The 11,223-nt window shown below is 46.1% G+C and overlaps 1 protein-coding gene across 1 annotated transcript in view; it reads right to left on the bottom strand.

The window, feature by feature from the left end:
- Nucleotides 1–821: 821 nt before the first annotated feature.
- The window catches only part of PLPP3 (phospholipid phosphatase 3), an 89,374-nt gene continuing 78,972 nt past the window's right edge, over nucleotides 822–11,223 (bottom strand). Inside the window, exon 6 of the mRNA XM_070786467.1 lies at nucleotides 822–2,750. Coding sequence (XP_070642568.1) covers nucleotides 2,628–2,750 — 123 coding nt within the window. The 3' untranslated portion in view covers nucleotides 822–2,627. The remainder of the gene's footprint in view (nucleotides 2,751–11,223) is intronic.

Below are 11,223 nucleotides of genomic sequence, written 5' to 3'. Positions count from 1 at the left end.
CCACAAGTTAGTGGGTAATATTTTTATAGCAGCAATAGGAGAGGAATCCAAGTTCTGGCCTGTGGTTTACTCCTCCACAATCTTAAACATCATTTTTGCATTCCTTTGTATTCCTTATTTCTCAAAATCAGAACTCCTGGAAGAATCAAAAGCGACAGACAGGCTGCAGTGCCTGGCACACTGGTACTTAAACGACATTAGTGTCCAGCTTCCCCTCCTCTTCCAGGTTGGGGAAACACAGAGAAGAAAGTGAGTGAGTGAAAGTCGCTCAGTTGCGTCCAACTCTTTGTGACCCCATGGACTGTAGCCCACCAGGCTCCTCTGTCTGCAGAATTCTCCAGGCAAAAATACTGAAGTGGGTAGCCGTTCCCTTCTCCAGGGGATCAGAGAGGAAAAGCAGGAGCCAAATGCCATTCTTAGCAGTGCACCCTCCTGCCTTTGATGTCACCGGCTGTGTAAAGGATTGCCTCAGTGAACTCCCCAAGCATAACTTATCGACAGCCTGCTCCTTATCTGCCTTTGGGGGACTCACAACTCCCCCCTCCCTGGGGAAACCCCCCTTTAGAATACAAAAGCTCTTTAGAAGAGGAGGGCTGTCTGAGAGGAGAGCAGGACCAGAGCGTCACTCTGCAAACAGGCTCTTGGAGATGAAAGAGTTCAGGGCATCAGTATCTACACCACAGCCACTGTATTTCGCAGGGAGAGAATCCTACAGTGGTGCGCTGTCGGGGAGGGGAGCCCCTGGAGGAGTATGGCCTCCTCCCAGCCCCCAACCACCAAGACCAACCCCCCTCAACCATTCCAAGTCTCCAGCTCCCTCCTTAGTTGTTATGAGCTTTTATTTAAAAAGCACATTTAATACAAGTATAGTTTCGCAGATACAAATTTTCACTTTGTATTCTACAAAAGTCTTTGAATATTATTCTCTTTACAAAATGGAACCTTACAAAAATACTGGCAATTTAATGTTTTTATACAGTTTTCTCTAGTTGCAGTTATTTCTTTCATTGTAAAAACATCTACCACAGAACTACGGTATTTTAGTTGATATTAAAAAAAATTAAACTTGATGCTTTTTTTAAGCAGCTAATGTAAATAACACAGGTCGAGACACAGTTTATAATCATAGTGGATATAGCTAAAATTGTTTCAGAAATAATATTTTACATAGTTAACTTTTAATGTTTTATACATTATTTATATAATATTTATATATAAAAATCATAGCTTGCTATAAGTTGAAATGAAAGGACGGCTTCTGTAGTAAGGCTGTGCATGTGGTTGACCCATGTGGTTACACTTAGCCCTTTGAAAGGTGTGCATCCGAGATCTGAAAGCATTTCTTCCTTCCTCCTTTCCTCAAAGGTTCAGTAGAAGCGGTCCCTGACTGCTGCCTCAAGTGGGACCTTGCTTGGAAGGACACTTATGGAGAGAAGATGAGGAAACTCTACGGAGATTTAACCCACGTGTTCTGCCCAGCAGAACCTACCAAGAACTGCCCTAGAGATCAACCCCAAGACAATAGTGCTTTACACAGCTTAGCAAGAGTGGCTCCCCCAGAGATCCTGCCCCCGTCAACTCCGTTATCTGGAAGGGCCGCCTCTGGGATGTGAGACCGTCTGCTACTCTGGCTCATTCAGACTGTGAGTAGCCAAAGGGTTGCTTCATTTTTCATTCTGCCCCCTTCGTTCCTCCATCTCTTGCATGGAAGGCTGCTTTCCATCAGCTGATGGCAGACCACAACTGTGCTCATCTCCGGCCCTCAGAGACCATCCCGGTGGGCACCCAGCAAGGGTTTCCAGGGAGAAAGCAGTAGCCGAAGCTAATCATCACTACTCGAGTGTGCCAGTGCCCGGGTGATTGCTGTACACAACATCAGCATCCTGTAATCGACATTTCAGCATCACAGGATGGTGCGTCAAGAGAAGACACAGGAGGGCCTGAACCCTCCAGCTCTTCCAAAATTGTGCTATTTGTGAAATTCACTCATCCACAAAGAGTCACCTAATCACTATAAGTGAGGGACTGTGGGTGCTGGCCTATGGGCTGAGGAAGTGAGTGATGAGGCCTCATGACTGGGAATCTGGATTCAGGATTTGATCGCTGGACTGAGCAAACCTGCTCTTTTCTTATATTTAAAAGCAAAAACAAACAAATAAGGTTCCTGAACCAAAGTCACAGTAGAGAATCGAGTGGTGTGAACAGAGACACAAGAGGGGAGCCCCCAATGGCTAGTTTGTTGCTTCAGTGCTATTTCTGGCATCATGTGCTACAAGGTGAATGTGAGCTTTCCCAACAGCTTTCACAAAGGTGACCAGCAGACTCCACTCAAATCGTCTTAGTGTTTGCTCCAGAACAAGCCCGTGTTCACTAGAACATGAACACTTAAACCAACTGCATATCCGGGATTCCCGCACTTGCTGTTAGCTTGCTGTTGTTTCCATACAGGTGAACGCTACCTATTTTGGAAGGCCACAAGGTAAGACTTTTTTTTTTTTTTTTTTTCCTTTTTAAAAATCAGTCGGGCAAAAAGTTTTTCCCTACATTCTACTGTCTGATGAGATTGGAGAGCAGCAAAACTTGCTGTCAGCAGTCATTTTCCAAGAACAGCTCATGGTGGGTGGCGCCTACACCATGTTGTGGTGATTGCTCCTGTCAATGTCCACAGGCGAAAGCATGTCCTTCCTGATGGCAGAAGGAGGCAGGGAGAGTGTGGTCTTGGTCTTGAAGAGGTCAGACACGAAGAAAACCTAGAAGCATAAAATCAGAGATCCCAATCAGTCACTAACATTTGGGGACAGGCAAAGGGAAGATCCTAGGAGTGTGGACTTTAGGAAAAGGGGCCCCCAACTTTGAATAGGGAGGACCACCAAGACTATGGGCTTCCCCAAAGGCTCAGCAGGTAAAGAATCTGCCTGCAATGCAGGAGACATGGGTTGGATCCCTAAGTCAGGACGATTCCCTGGAGGAGGAAATGGCAACCCATTCCAGTATTCTTGCCTGAAAAATCCCATGGACAGAGGAGTCTAGGGGGCTACAGTCCAAAGGGTTGCAGAGAGTTGGACACAACTGAGCGACTAAACACACAACGACATGGAGACCACAGAGTCCAATTCTTATTGCACAGAAAGGGAAACTGAGGCCCAGAGAAGGGTAGTGACAGGCCCAAAGTTGCACAGCCAGGGTAGGAGCAGCCCTCATATCCATGGGCTCTCAGTCCAGTGCTCCCTATCTACATGCCCCACTTCCTTACTTCTCAAGGTAAATGAATAACAGTGAAAGATAAGTTCTCAAACAAAGGAAGCATTAGTCACCGGCATTAGTCCTCAATACTTTCCCTTTCCTCACAAAGGAATCTAGGGTGTAACCAAAAGAGATCAGCCAATATGAATTCCTATCAGCAGGCACTGGAGCAAGGAAGCAGTCATGATGACTTTTTCCTGAAAGCCCAGTGATGTCAACAAGCTGATGGAGGTCAAGAAGCCAGGGTCTCTTGGCTGAAGGAGTCAGCAACTAACCCGGAGGAAAGGTCAATGAAAACTCTCCTATCACTCATTCCCAACCTCCTTCCTCCTGAGCATATGACCTCACTAAGTCGTCTTAGAATCATTGAGAAACATTTACTGAGTGCTTACTCACAAGTGTATAAGGATGGCTCAGGCAGTTTCTGCCTCAATTAGCTTACGATGAAAGATTCAAGAACTTGCTCAGTTACCCAAGTAAGAGAAATTTATGATTTGTATTAGGTGGGAAAATAAATACACAGATCCCCATTTGAGCAAGTTAGCAACAGGAGTTTGTACTAAGTAACTGTAAGAGGCAGCTGTCAGTCATGTAATTTAATAGGAAACATATGGCTGGGTTTTGAAATGGGGACTAAAACACTTCAAAGTTCCTATGTCTAACAGCTTTCTGGATGGAAGAATCTTTGTCCTGCAGATGGTAATGCACTCACTAATAAGGACAACCCTGTGACTTCATTCTGAACATATTACAGGCAAAAAAAAAAAAATGAAGTTCTTAGTAAGACTGCACCAATACCAAGGCTGTAACAGCCAGAGCCTGGCCACAGAAGGGACTTGTATTCTTTGTTGAACCAATTTCCACAGTGTTCTCTCTAGTGATACAGTCATCAGCAAAATGCAATCAAAATCACTGGGGATGGGTTATCACTGGACGCTTGGTTACCCTGGGAGAACTCGGTGACTAGAAGGCCAAAGGAAACAGTGACTTACTAGCCACCACAAAATCCTTTGTACCTTTTGAGTTTTTGCACCCATTTCATAGATGACCTACTCAAACATTTTATTATTATTCCTTTGTTGAAAAAAAGTAAGAAAAGCCAGGCAATTTCTTAAGTTATAAGAAAGTGAAAAATAAAAATAAAAAAGAAAGTGAGATATTAGTCAAGAAATGGAACATTTGAAAACATTTACAGTCTGAGTGCAATTGAATGGACCCTTTGCAAAGGAAAAAATTAAACCTTTTGTCTCATTTTCTAATGAGGTGTGAACAGTGAGAGCTGTGGCACAGGAAGGTTTGTCTCGTAGCCAGGGACAAGTTGAGACTCAGGAGAGAAAAGGTCTGTTCAGTCCTGCCAGGAGGCCCGAGGCTGCCCTGTCTGGGAACTCTTTACCAACAAGTGGGGAAGGGGGTTTTCAGATGCCTCAGTATAAGGAAATCTGAACAAACACAGTTAAATGTAAAATCAATAAAACTTTTCAACTCTTCTCTGACAGGTGCAGAACCTATGTCCTCATCACTACCTGGAAATTACCTTCTCCTTCCTCCTTCTCTCTGTCCCCAAGGAAGAGGTTTCAGTCAGTCCCTCCACTGCTGGCTCTCAACTCCACTTCCTCTAGCCCAGCAGTGAGCCCCCCAAATAAAGGTTCTTACTGATCTCATTTCTTAGAGATCTTTCTCCCAGCCTGCATGCCATCTACTGAGGGCAAAGAGAGCAGAGGACACCCTCAAACAAACATCCCTCCCTTCAAGATCCTGACACCACCTCTGTCTACTGGCTGATTTCCCGATTTAATTTCCTGAGCTCACACCCAATACATATTAAGAGTTTCCGTTTCCTAACTGCGAGATAAGAATGAAATGAAGGTTAAAGGAGAGAACGTACTTGATAAGAATTCTGAACCTGTGTCTGGCACATAGTTCAAGAAAAGGTGTACCTTGTCTGGGAACCAAAGTCATGTCTGGGCCTAGAGTAAGCCATGTGCTCTCGTGTCTGCAAAACTTTGCTCATCAGCCTTTCTTCTGATGGGAGGCTTCTTAAGGATTGAGTCCAATCCCGATCATCCTGTATCACCTACACTTTGCATTGAACCTTGCACATATTAGGAGCTTATAAAATGTTGAGTGTTGAAATTCTACACTTCTCTCTACTGGAAGCAGGCACTCTGGCCTTGGATCTTCTCATCATGTAGAACTCTTACAGACCTCAGGGGGATCAAATCCTCCCACACCAACTGCACACAGCCCCACAGCAAGATGAAAAGTAGACTCTGGTCCAGCAGGATCCTCCCTGCCCCCCCATAAGCTATATTTTACCTTTCGCGTGGCTTGAAGTTACAACAAACACTTTTTGGGGATCATGAAACATGATCCTGTTGAGACTCAAACAGGGCTCTGTCTTCTTCATGCTTGAACAGCAGAACACAAAAAGGACTAGAAAAACTGAAAACTTTTTGTCCTGGAGCAGTTCTATTTTCCATAGAAGATGATTTCCACCCAGAAAGAAAACCCAGAAGCCCAGGCTGTGAAAGGTCTGTACAAATTAGGTGACTACCCCAGGTGTGTGGGACAAACCCCCTCCAAGCCCATAGCCCACTGCACAGAACTTCTCTGCCATGGGAAAGTACCAGCAGACAACGGTCTCAGCAAACACAAAATTGTGTGAAGCACCAGTAAGAGTTCTAAGATCTCTCGCCCTGAGCATATGCTTTCAATTCCTATTCTCTTCTCTGCATTTCATAAATTACCTTCTTGAAAAGCACAATCAGTAAACACTTATTGAACATCTGCTCTGTTCCAAGCCCTGAGATGATAAAGATAATTATACAGGAGACAGAATTCTTTGCCCTCTAAGAGCTCCCAGGTCAATGAGGGAGAGATCCAGGTAAATAGAGCAATATAATAGCATGGTTTAGGATTAGGATAGAGGGAAGCCAGGGTGTTAAAGCAGTACAGAGAACACAGCATCTAACCCAGGATGAAGGGGAGGGAAGAGGGCCTGAGAAAGCTTCCCCCAAAGGTGGTCTATTTGAGCTTAGCTTTGAAGGATAAGTAGGAGGGAGCCAGGTGGTGAATGCCAGGAATGTTGTTCTAGGCAAAGGGAATAGCACATGAAAAGGGAGTGAGGGAGCCCAGCAAGTCCAGGAGCTGTGGGAAGCTCAGTGTGGGGAGGGCCGAGCGGTGAGGGGGGCTGGAGGGGGAGCCAGATCTTGAGAAGGAGTATGACACAGCCTGAGGAGCCATGGTCAAGGCTGAAGCAGGAAAGCAGCATGGTGGGGAGACCTGCATTAAGATCACAATTATCTAAGAATAAGGCATCAGAAAGGGAGCTGGGCGCCTGAAGGCAGGGATACTGGTCAGGACACTGTTGCAGAAGAGGAGACGATGAGTCCTGTGCAACCATCACGCAGTGAAGACAAAGAAGACAAGATGGGTTTTTGAAAGGCTGAGGCCAGAACTGCGGTTGAGAGAGGTGTGCGTATGTATGTGGGTGGATGTGTGTGCAGGGGGACCTATGTTTCTCTTTGTAGTCTTGTTTTCAACTCTAGAAATCTTGCACTTGTTCCCATCAAAACTCTGTTTGGGTAACTATCCTGGGGGGTGGCAGGGAATTATAGTTCTGCTTTCCTCTGCCTTCTAATATTCTGGCTCCCTCTGACATTGGCTTAGAGATATGGTTCTAACCTCCTGAGTCAGAGAGGATCTGTAATCTGAGAGTATGGTGATCTGATTCAGGCAAGCACTCAGGAGAATGTAGTCCTTCCACCCAGAGCAAGGCTACACACAAACATGACAACTCCAGGCTGGAGGAATCCCACTGGAGGTGATGAGATGAGAAATGTACAGGAGTCTCCTCATATAAATGGTGACTCTTATTACTGTGCCAATGGGTCACCATGTCCCACTCCCCATCCTACACATGCAGCACCGGTGACAGGCTTTGCTCCTGGGAGTAGGGCAAATCTGTCTTCAAATCAAAGTTCTGCCACTTTCAGCAAAATACCTAAATGAGGGATACGATACCTCAGGCTTACTTAAGGAATACGTGGTGTCACAAAAGGCGCAAGTGGGGCTTGATAGCAAACAACCATGATCACCGGCTTGTGTGTTAAGTGCCTGCCCACATCCAGTCACCTCTCTTCCCCAGCCTCTTGGGTAGAAAGAAAAGAAACAAGAGAAGGAAGTAGAAACAAGAAAAATTAGAGGGAAATAGAAATGATCGAGAATATGAATGAGTACGTGAAAGCCTGTATCGATTCAAGTCAGACACGAAGACCATGTGAAATGGGAGTTTTCTATAGGACACATAGGATCTGCTCTCTGAGTCTAATAATTTCTGGGGCTTTTGGAGGGAATGAGTCAGCCAATCAAAAAGAAAGATGCTTCCAGTGTCGTGTTGCCAGCATTCACCAGCCCTGACATGCCACTCCCCAGAGCACATAGCCCAGCCCAGCTGAGGGGCTGCCTGCCTAGAGCTCACCAAGCTCCAGATGATCAGATGGGCTGCTAGGCCTGCTATTTAATGGCTTATGTGTCTTAGACATCTTGTAATCTCTTTGAGAGCAACTCCCCTATCTGCACACTGGGGCTCCATGAGCCCTTCCTTGAGCTGCTCTTACCTGCTCTCTTCGGTACCCAAACTGAACTTTTAATGACCTTCCATCTTAGTATGAGGCCTAGACTTTAGTGCAGATGCAGTGCTTAAATGTGATGTCATGATTTCCCTTTAGACAACAAGCTACTCAAGGGAATGAGCTGTGCTCAGAGCCCAGCATGCAAAACCCTCAGTAAATCTAGTCCACTCACTCCCCTCGTGAGGCTAGAAACCATGGGCTGTCCCTGTTGCATACCCCCCTATGCCTTGGTCTTGGGATATCCTTAGAGCATCCTGCTCTACCATAATAAACAATCTCACCGATTACAGAATAATTTTCCTTTGCCTTGAGTCTTGGCTCACCCTCACACCTTAAGTCCGCCTGCCAATGCAGGACACGAGAGTTTGAGCCCTGGGTCCGGAAGTTCCCCTGGAGGAGGAAATGGAAACCCATTCCAGTATTCTTGTTTGGAAAATCCCATGGACAGAGGAGTCTAACGGGCTACAGTCCATGGGGTTGCATGAGAGTCTGACACGACTGAGTGACTGAGCACACATGCAAAGAAAAGGCATCTTTGGCAGCCCTGTCTTTTGACTAAATAGGAGTTACTTTATTACAATAATTATTTTCTGACCTTAACAAGGCCAGTGTCAGTGACTTTTTGGCCCTGGGGACTTACCAGTGTCCATACTGAGTAATTTCCTTGTGTATGTGAGTGGGAACTTGATGAGGTAGAAAGAGCGTCACACAAGAAGTCAGGCTACAGGATCTAGTCCCCAAATTGCTACTGCTGTGTGACCCAGGCCAATGCACACTCTTGTCTAGGCTTGCACTTGTGCAAGACAAAGAGGTTTGTGATATCAGATGATGGGTCTGCCCTTCATTTGTGTGCTACGGCTATTTAAAAATCTACCTTCCCACGGTTTCTGTAAGGCTTAAATGGAAGGATTCATGTAAAAGCACTTCATACCTATGAAAGGGTCTTCAAATCCTCAGTCATCGTCTTTTATGACCATCATCAATACTGAGGGTCATGAAGGAAATTAGTCCCATGAAAAGAAGGAGGGTTTGGAGCAGCAGAGGAAAGTCATGGGCAGTTCTGAAGGAGACAGGCATCTGAACCCTGTAGAGATCCTCACAGGAGGGCACTTCTCAGTTAATACAGAGGAGGGTAGCTGGTAAGGAGGACCCAGAGAGCTGACGCTCGGTCACTAGGGTGCTAGATCCAGCATCAGCCAGAGTTCAGGAACATGGTACCCAAGAATTATAGAAACTGGAGGAAGCAGGAGACCACTTCCAGAAATCCCATCTTTTGAAGTGGAAAGCGTAAAGGAGGCTACTATAACTGACTTTTCCCAAGCATCCCACATGTTCCATCATTCTGAAATTTTTAGGGTCACAGATCATGCCATATACACATCCATCCCCATGTCTTTGTGTTATTGCTCCTACATGAAATGCCCTTCCTTATCTTTCATATCTCAGAGAAAATACCCATACATTGCTCAATATTCTCCTACTCTAGGAATTCTTTCCAGACTTCCATCACCTTCAAGATAAAGGAGTGCTCCCCTTCTCATGGCCCCACTGTCCCCAGGACAGGAGCCCATCCTAATGGCTCTGCCCGTCTACTGCACTTGGGTGTTTTATGTCCTTCCCACTAGAGTAGCATTTTTCAAACTGCACAGTTCAAGTCATTAATAAGTCATGACATCAATGTATTAGGTGGTCACTACCAGCATTTTAAAGGTTAAATTTAAAACAGTAGACTGTATCACCTATAATAAGTGTCTTATTTTGCAAAATATTTTAGTTATGTGTCAGTGCCTCTATTAGGCTTCCCAGGTGGCTCAGTGATACAGAATCTGCCTGCCAATGCAGGAGACGAGACATGGGTTCAATCCCTGGGTCAGGAAGATCCCTTGAAGGAGGGAATGGCTATCCACTCCAGTATTCTTGTCCGGAAAATTCCATGGACAGAGGAGCCTGGTGGGCTACAGTCCATGGGGTCGCAAACAGTCGGACACACAGCTGAACACGCATGCACAGTTGCCTCTCATGGGTTATGATGTGCGGTGTATTTCTTATTATGGACTGTGGTTGGGAAACCACTGAACCCTAAGCTCTTTAAGGACCAATTCTTTTCAGTTTGTGAATATTTAAAACGAAGCATCATACTTAACACAGAATACACATTCAATCAATGTGCTGCACATGCCAGCATGACACATCTTTAATTCATTGATTCCTCAATCCAAAGATGAGGTTGTGTGTTAAGACGTATCATCCCCACCTGGTGGGATGGAAAGAGGCAGCTGAAAGGAAGTAACTTGGCCGATATATCTAACTAAGTGGTGAGAATACAACTCCCCCCTTCTGAGTCAGCCTTGCATCCATCCCATTCATCTCGGCAGGGGAATAAGAAAGCAGATTTTATCTTACGGAAAAACCTGAATGAACATGTTAGCCAACCCAATACAATGACTCTGCCCTGCTTTCTTCTCTCTCTCACACCTATATTCCTGTCACCCCTGCCCATCTGAGAATGGGGGCCCAGAGTGGCAAGGTCATCCCAGAACTTCTGGACAAACAGCAAGGCTTTTGCAGGGTCAGAGAGATTCAGGAGGTTATTTCATCCATTCCCTGTGCCTGGGCAGCAGTGGAACAAATCCAGTGGAAACACATGGAAATCTCCCGGTACAGAAGGTGATCATCCCACAAATTCATGGCATAGATTGCACATGGTTAGGGTTTCCTAGTTTAATCTTTTAAGATAAGATCAGGAGAGCTGGGATCTGGTTCCTACTCTGCCACCATGTGTCCTCAGGTGTGTCTCACTCTCTCTGCACCCCGGTTTCCTCTGGGGGGGCTGTCATTGCTGAACTCTTCTTCCATTCACATCCTCATTTGTCTCCTCCCTCAAGGTCACCTCTCTGGGGCAGAGACAAAGAACACCCTTGCCCTTCCCTACATCCTGGAGGAAGACAGCAGCACACAAAAGAGCAACGGCTGGCTGAGCCACACCCCCCAGGAGAGGAAAACCAGGAAAGACTCTGCCTCATGTTTATGAAATTCACGAGCAGCTGCTTCCTCTGCTGCACCACAGCAATGGCGGCCTGGCCCTGCCCTGACCCCTCCCAGGGCCCCGTAATTTGCCATCTGTTGGAGGGTCAGGGAGGAGGTGGCCAGATAGGCAAGTTGTCACCAGACAGGAAATGAACCTACTGTCTGTCGCTTCATCCGGGTCCCTGGGTTACTCCAAGGGTGGGAATGCTGAGCCCAGCTGTAGAGTTCAAATTTTGGGAGGGGTGATTGTGTGTATGTGTGTGTGTTGGGGGAGGCGGGGGACAGTGAGCATGTGCCTGTGTTTGCCTTGGCCTGTCTG

Source organism: Bos indicus, chromosome 3 (assembly GCF_029378745.1).
Source record: "Bos indicus isolate NIAB-ARS_2022 breed Sahiwal x Tharparkar chromosome 3, NIAB-ARS_B.indTharparkar_mat_pri_1.0, whole genome shotgun sequence".
Lineage (NCBI taxonomy): Eukaryota > Metazoa > Chordata > Mammalia > Artiodactyla > Bovidae > Bos > Bos indicus.
This window is presented reverse-complemented; position numbering and strand designations above follow the sequence as displayed.